General features: G+C 46.4%; 1 protein-coding gene across 11 annotated transcripts in view; it reads right to left on the bottom strand.

Annotated features, from left to right (window-relative positions):
* Positions 1-9,846, bottom strand: part of FLT4 (fms related receptor tyrosine kinase 4) — a 40,134-nt gene extending 30,288 nt beyond the window's left edge. For 6 of the 11 annotated variants that reach the window (XM_032335250.1, XM_032335253.1, XM_032335256.1 and 3 more), the window contains exon 1: positions 9,421-9,845. In XM_032335250.1, coding sequence (XP_032191141.1) covers positions 9,421-9,487 — 67 coding nt within the window. In that variant the 5' untranslated portion in view covers positions 9,488-9,845. Of the gene's footprint in view, positions 1-9,420 lie in introns of all 11 variants that reach the window. The other 5 variants (XM_032335258.1, XM_032335259.1, XM_032335262.1 and 2 more) reach the window with 2 other exon arrangements.
* Between the last annotated feature and the right edge of the window lie 12,794 nt (positions 9,847-22,640).

The raw sequence follows: 22,640 nt of genomic DNA, 5'->3' as shown, positions 1-22,640 counted from the left end.
GGTAAATTTCAAAGGACCAGGACAGTCTCCTTTTTTACCCCACCCCACATCTAGCACAGCATCTGGCACAGAATCAAGACTCTTTAAACACCTGTTGAATGAATAAATGGGTGAGTAGATGGATGGATGGATGGATGGATGAATAAATGAGTGAATGCATGGGAATATGTGTGGATAGATGGAGAGATGGCTAGCTGGATTGTCAGGTGGGCAGAGAGATGAATAGAAGGACAAATAGATGAGTTCAAGGATGAATGGTTGGTTGAAATGAAGGATGGCTAGGTGGAAGAACAGATGTACAGACAAATGGATAGAAGGATGGATGGATGGAAAGATGGTTGATGGAAGGATGGATAGGTGAATGGATGAAAGGATGGAAGAAGGATGGCTAGATAGAAGGATAGATGGATAGATGGACAGATGGGTAGAAGGATGGATAGATGGGTGGAAGGTTGGATGGATGGATGGTTGGATGGACAGATGGATAGATAGAAGGACAGATGGATAGATAGATGGACAGATGGATAGAAGGATGGGTGGATAGATACATGAATGGATAGATACATGGATGGAGAGGTGGATGGATGGAGAGGTGGATGGATGGATGGGTGGGTGGATGGATGCCTGGATGCATGGATGTATGCATGGATAGATACATGGATGGATGGCTGGATAGATGGAGAGGTAGATGGCTGACTGGCTGGCTAAACAGGCCTCAGGTTTTCTTTTGGGTTGGAACTATGGTCAGAACCTGTCATTCCTCTGCAAAATATATTTCCAATCTTAAAGACCAAGCTCCCTGGTGACCATGCGTACCCTAGAATGTTCAGTAGCTAAGACAGATCTGACTCAATGACTGTCTTGCCCAGAGGTTCCATGCTGCCCAGCCCCCACCTGCAAACCCAGCGAAGATGCATCCTTCCTGCCGGGCTGTTGTCTGTCCCCAATGTCCTTCCCTTCCCACAGCAGGAAGCGCTGTCATCCTGGCCTCTGCTGCACTCCCCCTGCCTTCCTGTTCCTGGCCCAGGAACTGGCTTCTTCCTTCCCCTGGCCTACGGCCCTGGCCCCCCAGCTCACTACAGAGCAGTCGGGGCAGGCGCCGGGCTGAGGTCAGGGAGGCCAGAGTGCACACCTCCTCTTCTCTGTGCTGTCAGCAGCCTTGGGCAGTGGGACCCTGCCGTCAGCCACAGGCAGCCTGCTGTGGGAGCAGCACACTGGGATCCTGGGTGAGGTGCGAGTGGCAGGAGGCGGGGGTGTGGGCAGTCCTCCACGTTAGGCACTAACCATGGCCTTGCAGTTGTTGGTTCCTTTGATCCTCACACGACCCAGGAGGAAGGGAAGAATCACAAGTCCAGTCGGCAACAAGGAAACTGAGGCTCTAGGACCCACAGAGGCAGCCGTGCAGGCGCCCAGGTCTGGCCAAATCCAGGCCTGTCCCTGCCCAGTTCCCAGTCCTCACATCTCTCTGTCTCCTTCTCTCCCAGCACGACCCTGAGTGCCTGCCTCTCTCCTCTCCAGCAGTCTCCTTTCTGGCTTCCAATCTGTCGCTCAGCCTAGAGGACTGTCGTGGTCTGGGGACACCCTCGCTGGCTGCTTGTGGCCTTCCGGAGCTGTGCATACCCTTGGCCTGGCCTCCAGGGTGAAGCTCATCCCAACAGGCCCTGTCCTCCTGGCCAGCTTCACCTCCCAGTGCTGCTGCCACCTCCAGCATCCACCAGGTCCTTGCCCACCTCCCTGCGGGCCTCAGGTGGTGTCCTTTGTTCTTTCCTGTTCTCTGTGCTTGGAGAATCGCTGCTCCTACTCCAAGACCCATGACTGAGCGCATGGTCTCTCCCCTGTCCCTGTCCTTAGTCATGGCTCTGTCCTCAGATGCAGCATAGCCAACCCAGGGATGCAGTCCAGATGGTCTGTGAGCTCAGGGGTGCCCTTCCAAGCACTGACAATTTCTTACTGCAGACGCTGTCGCGGTCACTCTGTGGACAGGGGGGACTAGGTGGAAGTCCTGCCAGTCTGATCCACAATCTCCTTAGCAGCTGAGCCCAGGACAACAGAGGCAGCTAGAGGCCAGGCTGCAGACTGAAGGCAAGCTGAAGGAGAAACATGGGGGACAGCTGGCCGGGGAGGCCGGGCTTGGGGTCTCTACGCATGTGTCCTAGAGATGGGTGGATTTGGGGAGACCTGCTCAAGGTCCCTCTCCCTTCACTCTTGGAGGGGAGGCACAAGGATGTTCTGTCCTAGAGTCCCCCCCACCTCCAAACCCCCCACACCTGGCTGGTAACCTCTGTGCCTCCAGAGGCCAAGAGTGATAGTCAAGAGGCAACAGTCCCCTGACCCTACAAGACTGAGATGGCTGGGATAAGAGGGGCTGTTCCCAGAGTGTGCTTGGAGCCCTCCGAGCCTGGCTGTGTGCCCCACAATGCCAATCTCTAGCTGTGTGGCCTCCGGGAGGGCCCTTCCTCTTTGCAAGCCGCAGTTTTCCCACTTGCAAAATGAGAATTGTCCCTAGGAAGATAGGGAAGCACACCTAACATGATAGCACATCACAACCCATTGCAAGAACAAACTGTTGCTGGCTCATGAGCACCCAGCCTGTGGCTGTCACCGCCTGCTGAGTGTTTTGCACAACACAGCTATGGTGGTGGGGGGGGGGGGTCAGAGAAGCCCTAGGTAGGAGGGGGTGAGATGAAACGTGCTTTGTAGAGTGAGTAGGAGCTGGCTGGCTCAGGAGAACACACAGGGCAGAGGGGACAAGTGAGGCTGGAATATGAGTGACCTTGGGCTGCCAGGTAGATGGGACAGATGTGGGGCAAGGAGGCCACAGGAAAGTGTTGTTGGCCTTGCTCACTGGTGTGCTCCCTCCTCCTGGTGATGGTACCCTGCAAGGCTCCAAGCCTATCTTTGAGCTGTTCCACCCATCCTGGCAACTTTCCTGAGTGCCTGCCATCGGTGGGGAGGGAAGGGAGGACTTTCTTCCAAAATGTCTCTGGCAGGGCACTCCACCCAACCCCTCAGACCAGACCATACCCACTGTGGGGCAGGACAACTAGAACCATAGGACGCATGATCCCCCAAACCACAAGGCTAGCACATGTTTAAAAGGTGGAGAATTCCCAGTATTGGCAAGGTTGTAGGCAAATAGGCAAATAGGGACTCAGCACTAAAGGAAGGCTCATACTCGTTGACCTCCCCACCCCCACCCCATTCTGCTTACCCCAGACATCCTGTTAGGGTAATAATAGCAAACACGGATTTAGCACTTTCTGTGTGCCAGGCCCGGCCCGTGCACCTGCACACCCGCTCCCCCCCCCCTGTCATGCCCTCTGAGGTGGGCTCTGTTCTTGTCACTTTGCAGTTGGGAAAACTAAAGGTACAGGGGTTAACGTGCTGCTCAGACATTATCTCTGGGGGACAGGATCACAGGAAGCTACTCCTTACTCTGTACAAGAATACTCTGTATTCTTGGGGTTTCTGCAGCTCAAACTATCTTTTCTGCAACAGCCCTGGAAGCGCGGCTCTCCCTTCCACTACAGTTTGCCCTCCTTGTGGCGGTCACATGTCAGGCATTTCTAACTCCACTCAGCCCCCACAGCCAACTGGTCATGAAGTCATGTCCATCAGAGGCAGCACCAAAGGTGGTGGTGGGGGTTCCCAAATCTGGGAGCTCCAGGTTGGCCCCTCTTCTCTTCCTGCCTGACCCTCTCCCCAACAAAGTGCTTCATGCTTAGACACCAAGCAGGGAACACCTTGTGCCCAGAAAGCCAGATCCTGGGACAGCCCCCGTCCAGTCCCCCACCCCTCAAACCCACTGTCCAGCTGGCCTCAACGTCCATCCTCTGGCTTGCCATGCCAGTGTCTCCCCACTGGTCCCAGTGGGGAGTTACCCAGTGGCTAGATTATTTTTCTAGAACACAAGTCCTTCTCCTACCTAAAATCACTATGTTACTTGGGGGCAGAAGCTGTGTTCTTCCCACGGCCTTACAGGTGACTGCTGCTCCCTCCAATCCTAGAGTCACATGTTGAGGCCCTCTCCTTGGGGCCCTGCTGCATGTTTCTACGGCTCCATGCAGCAGTCGGCCCATGGCATCTGACAGCTGCTCAGTGCAAGGAGGAGGGGGCTTATGCTTGTCTTTCATGGCGGGGTCCCCAGCACGTGACTTGGCCTGTGACTGCTCCAACTCCCTGAGGGTCTGGGGAGCAAAGGGACAGCAAAGACTGGGTGGGCAGGTGTGGAGGTGAGTGATGGAGGTGGAGATGTCCTGCAGTGAGGTAGGCACGCTGGCCAAGGGTAGATTTGGCAGAAAGGCAAGGTGTCTGTGGGGCGTATGCTCCTTTTGAAAAGTCTCTGGGACAATCAAGATAAAAATGTCCAAAGGTGGTCAGAAATTTAGGCCCCCACCTGCCCACCCCACCAGACCCTTCACTGGGAAATGCGGACAACCATCTGCCCCTTCTGACCCCTTGGCCCCCATGCCATCTGGGACCAGATCCCTGACTCCCGACACTCCTTCAAAGCCTTGTGAGCCATCCCCACCCCCGGCCTTAACTCCTGATCTCCAAGACGGACCCAGTAAGCCGTGACACAAAGCTAAAACCTTCACATACCCTGGTGTAAAGCAGTCTGCTGAACTGTTTACACTGAGGTGAGGCTCCACTTCTAGATACTCCAAAGGCACACCTCTGTGCCCCTGTGTGTTGCTTTATACGGATGAATCTCCATTCAGCAGAATCTGGGGTAGCTCTGAGGATGACGCTTTAGGTTGGGTGAAGATCAGAGCTTCTTCCCCTAAACCCACCTGAAAGCCCTCGTTCGAATGCTCTGGGGGGCACACAGCGTGTGGGAATGAAGCACCCCCACCCTGGAAACCCACCCACTCAGAGCAGTCCCATCCTCTGCCTGGAGTTCTTGGCAGCCCCTCTGAAGGCAGGGTGTATCTAGAGCAGGAGAAAGGTCACGTGCTGGGAGCTGGGGTGTGCAGTGGGTGCAGGCTAGGCAGACATGGAGTTAGGGATGCCCTTGGGACCCCAGCAGGAAGGGTTTGGACCACTGGCTCAAGAAGTTGGGCTTATCGCTGGCTGGGGTGCTGTGGAAAGCTCCGATCTGTGTTTTAGAAAGGTCCCCGCTGGGGCACCTTTCTGGAAGCAGCGACGGAGGTGAGGCTGAGTGGGACCAGGAGCCACTAGACTACCCCTGAGGGTGGGGGGGGAGGGACACCCTGGCAGAGGCTGAGCTCTCTGCAGCTGTGGGTGCAGTCCGCTGTGCCAGGCAGTTGCCGTGGCCTGCCTGGGGTCAGGACTCTGCTCCACAGCAGCAGGACGGGCGGTGTTATCAGACAGGCCAGCTGGCTCAGAGGTGGCCCCCCAGTGCTGCTAAATCTGGGCCGTGGGCTCCTGCCGCAGGAAGAGGGAAACGCAGGCAGGATGTCCTCTCCTGTGGCCGACAAGTCCTTTCCCATGAACCCCTGCTGACCTCGCTGGCCACGTGGCGGGACTCCCCCACTCGCCACCGTGACCTGTGCCTGCTTGCCGGGCTCCCACACCCTGGCCTGGCTCAAGGCAGAGATGGGGGGAGTGTGGGGGCCCCTGAGGCACAGGAGACCCGGCCTGGGGACGTGCCCGCTGCTGCTGCACCCAACCCCAGCCCTGCCAGCCCTGAATGCCCGCACCTTCCTGCTCCCAGACTTCTCCCTTTGGCATAACCGGAAAACTGAGATCCCAGAGGAAGCCAGTGTCTGAAAAGGATCGAAACTCAGGAATCCCTGGCTCCAGCTGGACATGTTTTCGGCTGCCTTTGGCTCCAAAGTCAGTGCAGGGAGTGTGAGGGGCTCTCCACACCCCTCCCTTGGCCCACCTCCCTCACGGAGAGGACTCTCAGAGATCTTGGGGGACGGGGAAGCCCTGGTGGGCAGAAACCTGCCCTGTGGGGGAAAGTGTCCAAACCACAGTCTGAGGAGTGTAAATCAGACACTCCCTCCTGGCTAAGACCCCACTTAATTTTCCTGGGTTCCCTGATTGCCCTCTGCCCTATTATAGTCAAGCGCCCCAAGTTTCCTTCTTCCTTATCTGACCCAGCTATATCAACTGGGAACTCCCACCGGGAACCTCCTCCTGGAGGACCTGGCTCCCGGCAGCCCTTCGTCTTGCCCCACCTGCACTCCTCCTCGTGGGGTCCCCACCTGGTTAACCACCTTCATGACCCATTCTGTGGTTTACGCCAGAGACTAACTAGTAGGCATCCCTCTCCCCCCCACTCCCCCAGCTGCCTCTTCCCCTGCCATAGCCTCCTAGCTGTGGGCTCCCACCTTATTTTGCCCAGAACCTCCCTTTTGCAGGTGTGCTGCTGGCTCCTGCCACCTCCAACTGCCTCACTTCCCCCACCCTACTCTGGCCCCCTGGAGACTCTAGTCTTATCTGACTACCCACAGGTCCCCATACACCAACTGGACTCTACTACCTCTGAGCCTTCGAGGGGTTCTTGGACCTCCTTGGAATTCCCTTCCCTGGAGTTTGGAGATCTCTTCAAGAAACCCCAAGCTAGAAGCGATGCCCACTTCCTCTGCAGCCCATGGCTACCAGGTGGGCCTCATGGGGGTCCTGAGCACTTCTGTCCCTACAATAGAGATGTCTGATACCATGTCCGTGTCCCAGCCAGGCTGGCACTCAGGAAAACCCCTGCAGGATGGGGCTGGTCCAAATCCTCCCCGAGCCACTCTGAGCAGGCACCGAATCTTGTGACTTGCATAGAACTGCAGTCTCCTTCCCTGGGTCGGGGTCCCACTGCCTGGGGCAGCATGGGGGTGGCAGAGTGGGGAGCTGGCCAGATAATCCTCCTTACACTTCATTCTCAGTCTAGTGTCTGGTCGTGTGGGCTCTGTGCTCTGAGGAGGAAGAGAGCCCTTCAGCCACAGTGACTGAGCTGGGACCAGTGGCCCATAGGACCGAGTGAGGTGGCCCAGCCCCCCACATCTTGTCTGACTGGCATGCCCTGTCCCTCCCCCACTGCCCTGTCCACATCTGGGTCTGGCTCAGGTCTGAGGAACAGGGACAGCGGAGATCTGAATGGCTGGCCACATGAGACTCAGCCCACAGCAGGGGCCAACGTCCTCAGGCCAGGGCAACCTAGCTGCCCGGCTGTTCCTGAGCAGATCGCCCACCATCCAGTGGTATAGACAGCCACTCTCCAGACTAAACCCAAAAAGCAAAGGCCTGTCCTCTGCGACCTGCCCTCTCCCCAGAGTCACTGTCAATGAACTGCTTTTGGAACTAGACTGGGACCCCCCAACCATAAAGTCCAGCCTCATACAGCCCCTGAAATGCTTGCCCAGTACATTGCTATGCATGGGGGAAACTGAGGTGCGGGGAGTTGCAGCCCAGACAACACAGCCAGGGATTTAGGGACCGAGCTGAGACAAGAATCTGGATCTATGGCTAGCCATGTACTTTGGAGGAGTCAGCTTCAGCATCCATGAGATTCTCACCTGCTGCTACCTGGCCACCGACGCCGTCTGTCCTGACACTTGGCTGCAACTTAAGTGTTTATGCTTCTGCTCCCACATCCCATCCCGGGTCAGGCTGGCAGCTCCTCAGGGCAAATGCAGGGCGTATTTCACAGCAGCTGTGCAGGGAGGGGGGCGTCTATCTGGGCCACCCTCCTCCATGGGCCCCTTCAGCTAACATCCTCTCCCTTCCTTGTCACTGCCTGACTTTGGTACAAACCACCTGGGCTCCCCATAGGATCGGCCTCATCCCTCATTCCTCCTCCATCTCCAGAGCACCCAACCCCAGGCGCTCCTGGTTCTCACACCTTGCAGAACATTCCCTGCCTCCCTGGAAGCCTCTGGCTCCCTCCGTCCCTCATTCCTGTGGAGGAATCCCATCCTGGACTCTGCTCTGCTCCCTCTCCAGCTCCCCAGCCCAGACTCTCTTGAGCTTCAGACACCTCACCCAACGGCCAGCCAGATGTCTCCTCAAGGTGGGGTCTCCCACTCCTCAGCCTGACACATTTCGCTTCTCTCACCACACTCATTCAGTCACTCGACAAACACGCTAGGTATCTGTGAGAGCCTGGCCCTGGGCTGGATGCAGGGGAGCAAGGAAGGGCAAAGGGACAGCCCCTCTTCTCTGGGCTGCCCCAACTCAGAGTCGTCCTCCATCCTGCCTCTAGATTCATCCACACCTTCTTCCTCTCCCCTGTCCCCTGCCCCTCAGCCTGGGAAGGCATAGAGAACAGGTCTCTGTTATCCCACAGATCTGGGCGGACCATTTCCCTTACTGCTGGCCTTTGGAAACCTTGCAGAAGTTACAGATGTCCTTGTTCTATGCTTCCTCCTCTGTAAAATGGGTTTTTACACTCCCTTGGGAGGATTGTTAAGAGACGAAGTGTTCAATATCTGCCATGTTCAAAAGTAGCAAGGGCCCCCTCCAGCCCTTCCAGCACTTTCCCCTCAACCACTGCGGTCCTGTGACCCTCTCTCTACCCTCTGACTGTCTGGGTCACTAGATCTTGTGTGGACATCCAGCTCATCCTCACCCCTCCTCTGACATCTCTGTACAACGACACTTCCCTGTTCCTTTGCTAATCTCCCCCACTCCCTCTTCTCCAGCCACACGGGGGCAACTTCTGGTCATACTCCTGTCACAGACCATACCCCGCGTGTTTAAGACCCTTCCGTGGGTGCTCCTGCCTTAGAGTCTGAGCTCTTGAGTTTGGCCTCCAAAGGCTCACACCCCGTCAAATGCGGGGAGCGCTGGCATTCTACCTCTTCTGCTCCGTCGATCTCTCCTGGGTTGTCAACTCAAGATTCTCAAGTTGCCCTGTGCACCTGCGCCCAATCCGCCCGACGGCGCGAGTCTCTGGTGGTCCCCGAACCCCTGCCTCCGTAATCTCTGGCCGGGAGAAGGTGGACACCTGCCCCGAGCGCCCTCTGGGGGACCGATCTCGGGAGCAGCTGGGAGGCGTCGGGAAGTGCGCACCCAGGTCTGCGGCCCGGCGGGGATCGCCGGGTAAGGTCCCAGTTGCGCGGAGGGGAGCGTAGCGCCGTGCAGCGCCGGGACTCCTCCGGGTAGCTGATAAGCAAGGGCAGGATCCTCGCTGAGGATGCGGTGCGATGCGGCCCGGCTCCAGAGGAGCTGAGCCACCCACAGTGGACGGTGATCGAGGACCCCGAGCACCATCCCGGCACTGCGGTGCAGACGATGCCCGGTGTCTGACCCGCCTGCAGTCTCTGCCCACCCTTCCCTCAGCCTGGCGGGCCCCGGGCCGGTCTGCCGGGCTCCATCCCGCGTCCGTATCCCCGGGCTCCCAGTGCCCTCTCCCCTGCTGCCCCAGGCTCCCGGGGGTCCAATGCCCCGCCCGTCCCTGCCGCCCCGGGAAATCGTCCCCGCTAGCGGCCAGCCGCGCACTCCTGCGGGCGGAGGGCTCACCGCGCTCGCCGTCGAGCAGTCCGAGGCAGAGCCACAGGCGCAGGCACAGCGCGGCTCCCCGCTGCATCTCCGGCCGCTGAGGCACGGGTCCGTCCTGCTCGGCCGCCGCTCGGGGCTCGGAGTGTCCGCGCACCAAGCGAGCGCGGGCGGGGCCGGGGCCCGAGCTGCCGAGGCTGGCCGGGCCGGGCCGGGGCGGGGCCGGGACCCGCCCCCGAGGGCGGGGCAAGGCCCGTCGGACCGCCTCTCGCACCTATCGGTCCAGCCCCCTCCCCAGCCCGGGTGGCTTGCCGGCGAGGTCCGAGCGAACGCGTCTCGCTCGGTCGCTAGAGGCTCGTTAGGGTCCCACTTCCGAAGCCTGCGGGCGGCTCCGGGTGGACGGAGAACGCAGGGAACGCACCAGTCCTCCCCTGCGCGCTAAGAAGGCGACGAACACCGTCCCGATCAAGACTGGACGAAATGTGTCAGCGCCTACTTTTCTGTAATTTCCTTTCATCCATAAATAGTGTTCAAAGTAAAAAAAAAAAAAAAAAAAAAAAAAAAAAAAAAAAAAAAAAGCAATGGGTACAACTTAAAGATAGCGGTATGTGAGATCTCTGGGAATGTTCTGCAAGCTTCATCTTACCACCTGCGCGGTGTAGATGGGGGCTGTACCCTCGCGGGCCGCATCCAGTAGAACCACTCCCCACCCCATCCCCCACCCCCGACGCATGGCCTCTTCCTTAGATCTCCCCCGAATAGTTTTACTCTGAGCTCATTCATAAGTCCTTGTATCAGGTGACACTCTACTGTCAGACTTGGCAACCCTCTCACAGACTTCCTTTCTCTTTTCAGTTCTGTCTCTAGAATTTTCCTATTTAAGAATAAATCCCCTGATGATGACTATAGCGGCCTCCCTCCCCGGCCCCACCCTGTATGCTAAAGTCCGTTGGTCTTGGCCCAAGACCAGGACCGGATTGGTGATAACAACCATGACCAACTCTCAAACTGCGAGTATTAAGTATGCTGTAAGGTTGGAACCACAAATCGGTGGGGGATAGTTCAGATGATGTAAAAAAATAATGTTGGAGGAACCGGACAACCAAACAAATGAAGGTAGACTTTTTCTCTGCCGTGTGTTGATGGTCTTCCAATAGTTTTAGTTTTAAAGTAAAAACTTATTTTAAGGTGTAACACACATACGGAAAGAAGGATATGTCAATGTGTTACGAATGGAAATTTAAAATCTGTCTCCGCTGCCCAGATCAGGGAATACAGAAGGGCATCAGCATTCCAAAAGTCTCTAATCTTTCCCATCACAAACGCCTCCCTGACTTCCAAATCCGGGCTTTATTAATTATCTTTTTTTTTTTTTTAACCCAAATATGTGTTTTGTTTTTTTAACTTTATTTAAATTGGTTCATCCCACATATATCTTTTTGCCCAGCATCTTTTGTGAGATTCATCTACCAGTATGATGAACCACGCTCTCCTCATTTTCATAGCTGTGTGATAATCACAATTTATTTGTCCATTTATTGTTGATAAAAGTTTGAGTTGTTATCAGTTTCCACTTTTTGCTGCTAAGAACATGCTTATATATATTTCTTGGTGTACATGTGACCTATTATCTAGGTGTGTGTCCAGGAGTGAAACTGCTAGGTCAGAGAATGTGTATCTTCAACTTCTGTAGACAGTGCCAACTACTTTTTTTTTTCTTTTTGCTACTATTTTGGACTCCCCAGCAGTGTAACTATACTCTGCATCTTCACAGACATCAGTTCTGATTTTTTAAATTTAGCCATTCTGTGACATCTCATTATAACTCTCATTAGCTTTCCCTTAATTACTGTTGAGGTTGAGCACATTTTTATTTTTATTTTTATTTTTAAAGATTTTAATTATTTACTTGAGAGAGAGAGAGAGTGAGCGCATAAGCAGGGGCACCAGTAGAGGGAGAGGGAGAAGCAGGCTCCCTTCTTAGCAGGGATCCTGATGCTGGGCTCATCCCAGGACCCTGGGATCATGACCCGAGCTGAAGGCAGATGCTTAACCATCTGAGCCACCCAGGCATCCCAGCACATATTTTAAAAGATTTATTTTTTTATTTGAGAGAGAGTGAGCCAGCGCCAGTGCGTGAGTGGGAGGAGGGGCAGAGAGAAAGGGAGAGAATCCCAAGCAGACTCCCTGTGCAGTGTGGAGCGCCATTTGGTGCTCCATCTCAGGACGCTGAGATCATGATCTTGACTGAGATCATGACCTGAGCTGAAATCAAGTATAGGCCACTCGGGTGCCTGGGTGGCTCAGTGGGTTAAGCCGCTGCCTTCAGCTCAGGTCATGATCTCAGGGTCTGGGGATCGAGTCCCACATCGGGCTCTCTGCTCAGCAGGGAGCCTGCTTCCTCCTCTCTCTCTCTGCCTGCCTCTCTGCCTACTTGTGATCTCTCTCTGTCAAATAAATAAATAAAATCTTTTTTTTTTTTTTAAAAAAAAGAGTAGGTCACTCAACCAACTGAGCCACCTAGACAACCCTATCTTAACTATTTTTAGGTCCAGCTTCTTTAACACTCACATTGTTGTGCCATCATCAGCACAGTCCATCTCCAGAACTCTTTATCTTGCAAAACCCCAACTCTGTACCCATTAAACAATAACTCCCCCCTCCCCTAAACCCCTGGAAACCATCGCGGTACTTTTCATCCATATAAATTTGACAACTCTTAGGTACTTCTTACAATTGGAATCATAGAGTATTAGTCCTTTCACAACCGACTTATTTCACTTAGCACAATTTTCTCAGTGTTCATCAATGTTGTAGCATGTGTCAATTTCCTTCCTTTCTAAGGTGGACTATTATTCCATTGTATGCATATACCACATTTTGTTTATCCATTCATGTCAATGTACACTTGGGTTGCTTCTACCTTCTGTCTATCGTGAGTGATACTGTTATGAACACCAGTGTGCAAATATCTTTTTGAGTCCCTGAGTTGCATGAGGGTTCTTTTCCCTCCACATCCTTGTCAATACTTGTTATATCTTGTCTTTTTTGATAATAGCCATTCTAACAGGTGTGAAGTGATATCTCATTGTGGTTTTGATTTGTATTTCCCTGATGATGAATAATGTTTGAGCATGTTTTTGTGTAACTCTTAGCCATCTGTATATCTTCTTTGGAAAACCATCTATTCAGATCTTCTGCCCATTTTTTAATAAAGTTGTTTATTTTTTTCCTGTTGAGTTGTGTGAATTCTTTTAATACTTTGGGTATATGATTTCCAAATATTTCTCTCATTCTGTAGGCTGCCTTCTCATTTTGTAGGTAGTTTCCTTCACTTGTTTATTTTTGTTTTTGTTGTTTTTGCTTTTGGTGTCACACTCAAAAAGTCATTGCCAAGACAAATGTCAAAGAGTTTATTGTTTATATTTTTTTTCTAGTTTTATGGTTTCAGGTTTTTTACTTGTTCTTGTTCAAGTCTTTACTTGATTTTGAGTTAATTTTTTAAATTGAGGTATAATTAACATACAGAGTTATATTAATTTCAGGTGTAGAACATGATTCAACAATTCTATACATTGTTCAGTGCTTATCAGGTAAGTGTACTCTTGGGGCATCTGGGTGACTCAGCTGGTTGATCATCTGACTCTTGGTTTTGGTTCAGGTCATGATCTCAGTGTTGTGAGATCAAGCCCTGGGTCAGGCTCTGTGCTAAGCAGGGAGTCTGCTTGAAGATTCTATCCTTCTGTCTCTTCCCTGCATGCTTGCTCTCTCTCTCAAATAAATAAATAAATCTTAAAAAAAAACAAGTGTACTCTTAATCCCTTTGTTTATTTCACCCATTCCCCTCCCCACTATCCCTATGTCAACCACCAGTTTATTCTCTGTATTTAAGTCTCATTTTTGTGTTGTCTCTCTTTCTTCTTTATCGGCTCATTTGTTTTGTTTCTTAAATTCTACATATGAGTGAAATCATGCCTTGTTTTTCTCTGACTGACTTACTTCACTTAGTGTTGGAGCTCTGGGTTCATCCATGTTGCAAATGGCAAGATGTCATTCTTTTCAATTGTTCAGTCATATTCTATTATATATATATATATATGTATATATATCACTTGTTTATATATATATCACATCTTCTTTATCCATTCACTTATGGATCGACACTTGTGTTACTGCCATATCTTGACTGTGGTAAGTAATTAGCCTTTGCATTATTTTAATGCTGTTTTTGATAAACGGAAGTTGTTATTTCTAATATAGTCCATCTAATATAGTCATCTTTTCCTTGTGCATAACCTTCTATTGTATTCTATTCCAAAAATTTTCTGCTTACTCCAAAGTCATAAAAATATTTTCCTCCACATTTTTTGCTCAATATGTTAGTGTTCCCTTTTCACAGCTAAATTGGCAGTTCAGGGGCACCTGGGTGGCTCAGTCATTAAGGGTCTGCCTTTGGCTCAGGTCATAATCCCTGGGTCCTGGGATTGAGCCCTGCATTGCCCAGTGCTTTTCTGCTCTACGTGAAACCTGCTTCTCCTTTTCCCACTCTCCCTGCTTGTGTTTCCTCTCTTGCTGTGTCTCTCTCTGTCAAATAAATGAATAAAATCTTTAAAAAAGAGAGAGAGAAAGAAAAAAAATCAATTTCCAGTCCATTTAGAATTGATTTCTGTATATGGTGTAAGGTAAGAGTCAATATTCATTTTTTTATATTATTATTTAATTGCCTTAGTATAATTTGTTGAAATAACTAGCCTTTCTACCCTGAATTGTAGAGGCACATTTGTCATAAACAATGTTACTTACATGGAGAGGTCTATTTCTGGTCTGTTTCTGGACTGTTTCTGAGGCACATTTGTCATAAACAATGTTACATGGAGAGGTCTGTTTCTGGACTGTTTCATTTGTGTTGTGTACTTGCATATTCTTGTCCCAATACCAAACAGTTGTAATTGCCGTGATTTTGTAACAAATTTTAATATGTGATATTGTTAGTGCTTAAAACTCTTGCTTCTTTTTCCAGAGTGTCTTACCTTTTTATTGGTTCTTTGCATTTCCATATTCTAAAATGAACCAGCTTGTCCATTTTCGGAAATGAAAAATATGCCAGAAATTTAATCAGAATTCCATTGAATAGATTTGGAAGAATTACCATCTTAATCATTTTCAATCACGAATACACTATGTCCATCTATTAGTCTAATCTTTTATTTCTATCCCTAATGTTTTGTAGTTTTGATTTGCTATCTTTATTATAATTCAGATCATAACATTTTAAAATTTCCAGTATGATTTCTTCTGTGAATTATGAGCTACTTTGAAAGAAATTATTTAATTCATAAATATTTGGGGATTTTTTTAGTCAGCTTTGATTTTTAGTTTAGTTTGTCTTTGATCAAGAGAGTGTATTCTCAGTGAGTTCAATCCAGTGAAATTTACTGAAGCTTCCTTTTAGGTTCAGGATGTGGTCTATCTTGGTAAACATTCCATATGTACTTGGAAAGAATATGTTTTAAGAGGTTGTTTAGTGTAGCATGGCACTACACATAACGTCTAAACCAAATTGGTTAATTAAGTTATGCAGAGCTCCTGTATCTTTAACTTTTGGGTTTTTTTTTCCCTTTTTTCCTGTTCTATCAGTTAGTGAAACGGGTATGTTAAAATTCTACCCACAATTTGGGTTTGTCAGTTTTCTTTTTAGTTTGGTTAATTTTTGCCTTATGTGATTTGAATGTATATTACTCTGTATTTACTTATTTATTTTCTATGGGGTAATAAAGTGTTTTTATCCTTTTTAATAGACTAATCAGGTTTTTTTTTAAAAACCATTACACTTTTTTCTTGTATTAATGTAGAGGATTGCAAAGATGGACACCATTCTTTATTTCTCTCTGTGTCCATGCCTTTTACAATGTAATTGACAGGTCCTTCCATGTATTCTGAGGGAATATTTTTGGAGGCATGTAAATTTTCATTTGTCAGTTTTCTTTTTAGTTTGGTTAATTTTTGCTTTATGTGATTTGAATGTATATTATTATGTATTTACATATTTATTTTCTATGGGCTAATGAGGTGTTTTTATCCTTTTTAATAGACTAATAAAGTATTTTTTATCATTACACTTCTTTTTAAATTAATGTGGTAGATTGTAAAGATGGCCACCATTCTTTATTTCTCTCTGTGTCCATGCCTTTTACAATGTGATTGGAAGGTCCTCCTTTCATGTAATGTGAGGAAATATTTTGGGAGGCATGTAAATTTAAGATTGTTATAACTTCCTGTTAAATTGACATTTTGAGTTGTATATGATGTCTGTTTTGTTTTGTTTTGTTTTTAAGTAAGCTCCACACCCAGCATGGGGCTTGAACTCATGACCTGGAAATTAAGAGTCACATGCTCTACCAGCTGAGCCAGGCCAGTGCCCCTTTATGTAATACTTGTACCTTTTATCTCTTGTAATACATCTTAATGTAAAGTCTACTTGGTCTGACATTATTACAGGCACACCAGCTTTCTGTTTACTAGAAGGTGTTGGTCTATCTTTCACTATCCTTTTTCTCCCAACTTACAGTCAATTCTCCTCTAATGCATTGCTAAAAATTATCAGACTACGCAAATCCCACAACAAAACCACAGTGTAGTGGGGAAATGGGACCAGGAGCATAATACTCAAAAACGTCATCAGAACTCATTAAAAAAAGAAAAAGATAGGAACCTAGTAAAAATGGTAGCAGAGGCTCTACTTTTGGCAGAGCAGCGTCAGGAGTCTGTGGACACTGGTGAAAATTATCGTAAAACAATCATTTAAAGTCTCTGGAAATGGTCTTAGAATAGAAATAGAATAGAAAATAAAGGAACATTTATTCAAGAAGACCTATAAAAATTCGGCAAAAACAGTGACAGTCTCTGGCCACTGAAGTACAACTTGCCTCCTTCCTCCTCTTCCCAAGCTCAGAGTGATGGACATTCCACTCCAGACATGTGTACCTGAGAATACAGGGTAGCCTCCCTTCTAGCTCTCAATTGGAAGCCCATGATTTCTTTCCTGGATGGGCAGGATATCAGCGTTTCTCATCCTGTCCCTTGGCTACCCATTGCAGAGGTTATGTTTTGGGTGAGTGTAGGTAGCCAAGAGGAGAGGCCCCCAGACAGAGGGTCTGCCTCAACTATGGTGCACTGAGAATCCATATCCCTGATTACCCTCACTCTAGCTAGTTTGTCAAGTGGGGATCCTATGATAGGAGAGGCTATAAAGTTTTAAAAGTGTATTTCATTTGTAATAGTGATGAAATATGTATAACTATAATACCACAGAAAAGGGGGAAAGGAACTGGAGCTATATAGCAGTAACATTCGTATATTCTACTGGAATTACATTAGTATAAATGTGAGTAGATTCTGATTGGTCGAGATGTATGTGTAAGCCCAAGAGCAATCACTAAGTTTAGTTTGAAAAATTGTTAAAGAAAAAAAATGTTACATAAGAAAATATTCACTTAGGGTGGCACAGTCAGCTAAGTGTCCTACTCTTGGTTTTGGTTCAGGTCAGGAACTCAGGGTCGTGAGATCAAGCCCCGAGTTGGGTTCTGCGCTCAGCAGAGTTTGCTTTGGATGCTATCCCTCTGTTCCTCCCACTCATGATTGATCTCTCTTTCTTTAAAAATAAATAAATAAATAAACCTTAAATAATAGGCACTTATTGTAAAAGAGAATAGAAGAGCAATAGATGAAGAAAATAGAATAACAAAAAATATGAGACATATAGAAAACAGGAAAATGAGATGGTAAATATAAACCCATCATATCAATGATAACATTAAATGTGAGTGAATTAAATAATCCAATCTAAAGGTAGAGATGATCAGACTGTACAAAAACAAGATGCAACAATAGGCTCTCTACAGGATACACACTTTAGATTCAAAGATACAAATGGATTGAAAGTAAAAGGAGAGAAGAAGATACATCATGCAAACAGCAGTCACACAAAAACTGGAGTGGCTAGGATAATATCAGACAAAGTAGTCTTCAAAACTAATGATGTTATTAGATATAAAGAGGAACATTTTATAATGATAAAGGGATCAATCCATCCTGAAAATATAGCAATTATAGAAAAATATGCTGACAATTATAGACAAATTGTTGGAGATCTTAAACCCTACTTTTAACTTTTTTTTTTTTTAAACACAGAGCTTGAACTCATGATCCTGAGTTCAAGACCTGAGCTGAGATCAGGAGTCAGACACTCACCCAACTAAGCCACCCAGTCACCCCTAATCCCTACTTTTAACAATGGATAGACCATGTAGGCACAAGATCAACAAGGAAACAGAAGACCTGAGTGATACTATAAACCACTTGGATCCATAGAACCTACAGGACACTCAACCTCCCAACAGCAGAAACATACATTCTTCTCAAGTGCACAAGCAAGAGTCACCTGAGGAAACCAGGTGCTCAGCCATAAAGAAAATGCTGATAAATGTAAAACAATTGAAATTAGATAAAGCATATTCTCTTACAGCAGTAGATTGAAATGAAAAATTGATCATAGAGAGAAATTTGAGAAACTCAGAAACATGCAGAATTAAACAACATATTTCTAAATGCCCAGTGGTCAAAGAAGGAATCAAAAAGAGAATTAGAAAACAATTTGAGGTGAATGAGGGGTGCCTGAGTAGCTTAGTTGGTTAAGGATCAGACTGTAATTTTGGCTCAGGTCATAATCTCAGGGTTGTGAGATTGAGCCCTGCATTGGGCTCTGTAGCGAACATGGAGTCTGCTTAAGATTCTCTCCCTCTCCCTTTGTCCTCCCATCCCCCAGATCATGCGCTCTCTCTTCTTCTCTCTCTCTAAGATAACAAAACGAAACAGAATAAACCTGAGGGGCTGAATGCCATGAATTTTTAGGATCACTGGGACTTAGGGCCTCATCTTTAAAAGTCAACTGACCCAGCACTTGGTGACCAGGTAGAGTGAGTGATAGCTGGGTTGCCACACTTAAAGAGACAGCAGCCTGCACAGAGAGGTAGTATAAAAATGGAAGTTGACATAATGCCAGGGCAAATGGAAGACAGATCTGACATAGAACTAGGGGGCCCAATAGAAATTTTGCTAACACTGCTGCTCTGCTCCCAATTTCCCTGGTATACATGTCCCCTCAGAGCTGGCCTGCATGGGTCCCACTAATATCACAGAGAGCAAGTATAGCACACACAGGCAAAAAGTCAGTAAGACAACTGTACTGAGAGGAAAAGTGACTCAGATATGGCAGCATGGTGTAAGCAACACACATAAGGTACTCTCCTGAAGTGCTAGGTTCTCAGTGGACACTGCACACCAGAGCATTCTAGGACCTTCTCTTCATAAAAATCACTATTTTCAAGAGCAGAAGACATATATGACTTTCCTAACACACAGAAACAGGTAGAGTGAAAAAAAAAAAGACAGAGAGAGAGAGAGAAATTTATCCCAAATGGAAGAACAAGTCAAAACCACAGCCAGAGATGTAAGCAAAACAGATAAGTAACATGACTGATACAGAATTTAAAGGAATGGTCATAAAGGTACTTACTGGACTTAAGAAAAGAGTAGAGTACATCAGTGAGACCCTTAACACAGAGATAAGGAATAACATAGTAGAGATAAAGGTTTTGATGAATGAAATGAGAAACATTCTGGAGGGAATGAACAGCAGGATGGGGCAAGAAGAGGAAAGAATTAGTGAACTAGAAGACTGAGTAACAGAAAGTAATCCAAGCTGAAAAAAAGAATTACACAAAATGAGAATAGACCTAGGGAACTCAGTGATTCCATCAAACATAACTACATTCTTATTATAGAAGTCTCAGAAGAAGAAGAGAGAAAAGGGGACAGAAAATTTATCCAAAGAAATAATAGCTGCAAACTGCCTTAACCTGGGGAAGGAAACAGATATCCAGATCCAGGAGGCACAGAGAATTCCTATCAAAATCAACAGAAGCAGACCCACACCAAGGCATACTGTAATTAAGTTTTCAAAATATAGTGATAAAGAAAAAAAAATCTCTAAAAGCAGCAAGATCAGAGAAGTCAATAACTTACAAGGGAAAACCCATAAGGCTAATAGGAGATTTTTCAACAGAAATTTTGCAAGCCAAAATGGAGTGGCACAATATATTCAGTATGCTGAATGGGAAAAATCTGCCACCAAGAATACTCTATTTAGCAAGGCTCTCAATAAGAATAGAAAGAGGGATAAAGAGTTTCCCAGACAAGTAAAAACTAAAGGAGCTTGTGATCACTAAACCAGACCCACAAAATAAATTAGAGGGGTTTCTATAGTGGAAATATTAGAGGGGACTCTGTAGTGGACTCTATAAGTGGAAAGGAGAGAACAAAAATTACAGTTTAAAATTGGAGACACAAAAGCAGTAAAAGTGAATATTTCTGTAAAAAATAACTCAAGGAACTCACAAAAAAGGATATAAAATGTAATAACATATACCTTAAAAGTGGGAGGAGAGGAGCAAAGAATGGGTTCAAACTTAAATGACCATCAACTTAATATAGACTTCTATGTGCAGAAGAGGTTATATGCAAACCTAATGGTAACCCTCTATCAAAAACCACTAATAAATATGCAAGGAATAAAGAGAAAGAAATCCAAATATTTCACTAAAGAAAAATAAGCAAATCATGAAAAAGAGCCAAAAAAGGATCTGAGAAATTCTTCAGAAACAACCATGAAACAAGTAATAAAATGGCAATAAATATATATCTGCCAATAAATACTTAAAATGTAAATGGACTAAATGCTCCAATCAAAAGACATAGGGTGGAGCATAACAAATATCATGGAGGACAAGGGGTGTTAGAGAGGAGAAGGGAGTTGGGGTAAATTGGAAGGGGAGGTGAATCACAAGAGACTATGGACTCTGAAAAACAATCTGAGGGGTTTGAAGTGGTGGGAGGGTGGGAGGTTGGGGTACCAGGTGGTGGGTATTATAGAGGGCACAGATTGCATGGAGCACTGGGTGTGGTGAAAAAATAATGAATACTGTTTTTCTGAAAATAAATAAATTGAAAAAATTAAAAAAAAACACATAGGGTGAAAGAATGGATGAAAAAGCAAGACCCATCTATATGCTGCCAATCAGAGAGACATAAAGACACCTGCAGGTTAAAAGTGAGAGGTTGGGGAAATTTCTATCATGCAAATGGATGTCAGAAGAAAGCTGGAATAGCAATATATCAGACAAAATAGACTTTAAAACAAAGACTGCAACAGGAGACAAAGACATATATAATCATATGTAATCATAAAGGGGCAATCCAAAAAAGAAGAAATAACAATTATAAATATTTATGCATCCAACATAAGAGCACCCAAATACATAAAAAAGCTAATAACAAACATAAAGGAACTAATCAATAATAATGCAATAATGGTATGGGGCTTTAATACCCCACTTACATCAATGAACAGATTACCTAAACAGAGCATCAGGGGTATCTATGTTGTTCAGTTGCTTAAGCATCTGCCTTCTGCTCAGGTCAGGCCATGAGCCTGTGATTCTGGGATCGAACCCCTCATTGGGCTTCTTGCTCAGTGGGGGCCCTGATTTTCCCTTTCTCTCTGCCTCTTCCCTCTGCTCATGCTCTCTCTCTTTCTCAAATAAATAAGTTTTTTAAAAAACAGAACATTAACAGGAAAACAATGGCTTGAATGACACACTAGACCAGATGGACTTAACAGATATATTCAGAACATTTCATCCTAAAACAGCAGAATACACATTCTTTTCCAGTGCACATGGAACATTCTCCAGAATAGATCACATACTGGGTCACAAATCAGACCTTAACAAGTACAAAAATACAGATCACACATGCATATTTTCCAATATCAATGCTATGTAACTTGAAGTCAATCATAAGAGAAAATTTGGAAAGACTACAAATACATGGAGGTTAAATAACATGCTATTAAACAATGAAAGGGTTAACGAGGAAATTAAAAAGGAAATAAAATATGTGGAAACAAATTAAAATGAAAACACAATGGGGGGGCGCCTGGGTGGCTCAGTGGGTTAAAGCCTCTGCCTTCGGCTCAGGTCATGATCCCAGGGTTCTGGGATCGAGCCCCGCATCGGGCTCTCTGCTCAGCAGCGAGCCTGCTTCCTCCTCTCTCTCTGCCTGCCTTCCTGCCTACTTGTGATCTCTCTCTGTCAGATAAATAAATAAAATCTTAAAAAAAAAAATAACACAATGGTCCAAAACCTTTGGGATGCAGCCAAAGTGATCATAAGAGGGAAACATATAGTAATACAGACCTATCTCAAGAAGCAAGAAAAATCTCAAACAACCTAACCTTACACCTAAAGGAACTAGAAAAAAGAACAAAGGAAGCCTAAAGCCAGCAGAAGGTGGGAATTAATTAAGATTAGAGCAGAAGTAAATGACACAGAAACTTTAAAAACCCAATAGAACAGATCAATGAAATGAGGAATTGGTTCTTTGGGGAAAAAGTCAATGATATTGATCAACTTCTGGCTAGACTTATGAAGAAAAAAAGATAAAGGACCTGAATAAATAAAATCACCAATGAGAGAGGAGAAATAACAACCAACACCACAGAAATGCAAATAATTGTAAAAGAATGTTATGAAAAACTGTATGCCAACAAATTGGACAACATAGAGGAAATAGATACATTACTGTAAACATAGGAATTACCAAAACTGAAACAGAAAGAAATAGAAAATTTGAACAGACTGATAACCAGCAATGAAATCGAATCAGTAATCCAAAAGAATCCCAACAAACAAAAGTCTAGGGCTGGATGGCTTCATAGGCAGATTCTATCAAACATTTAAAGAATGGTTAATACCTAATTCTTCTCAAATTATTCCAAAAGGAAAAGGAAGAAAAACTTCCAAATTCATTATATGAAGACAACATTATCCTGATACCAAAAATGGGTAGACACACCATAAAAAAGGGCAACTACAGACCAATATTCCTGATGAACAGAGATGTAAAAATCCTCAGTAAAAGGTTAGCAAACTGATTCCAGTATTACATTTAAAAAATCATTTACCACAATCAAGTGGGTTTTATTCCTGGATTGCAAGGTAGTTCAATATTTTCAAATCATTTTGATACATCACATATATAAGAGGAAGGACAAGAATCATACGATCATTTCAATAGATGCAGAAAAGCATTTCAACATACTACAGCCTTTACTCATGGTAAAACCC

This window comes from Mustela erminea, chromosome 3 (genome assembly GCF_009829155.1).
Source record: "Mustela erminea isolate mMusErm1 chromosome 3, mMusErm1.Pri, whole genome shotgun sequence".
NCBI lineage: Eukaryota > Metazoa > Chordata > Mammalia > Carnivora > Mustelidae > Mustela > Mustela erminea.
This window is presented reverse-complemented; position numbering and strand designations above follow the sequence as displayed.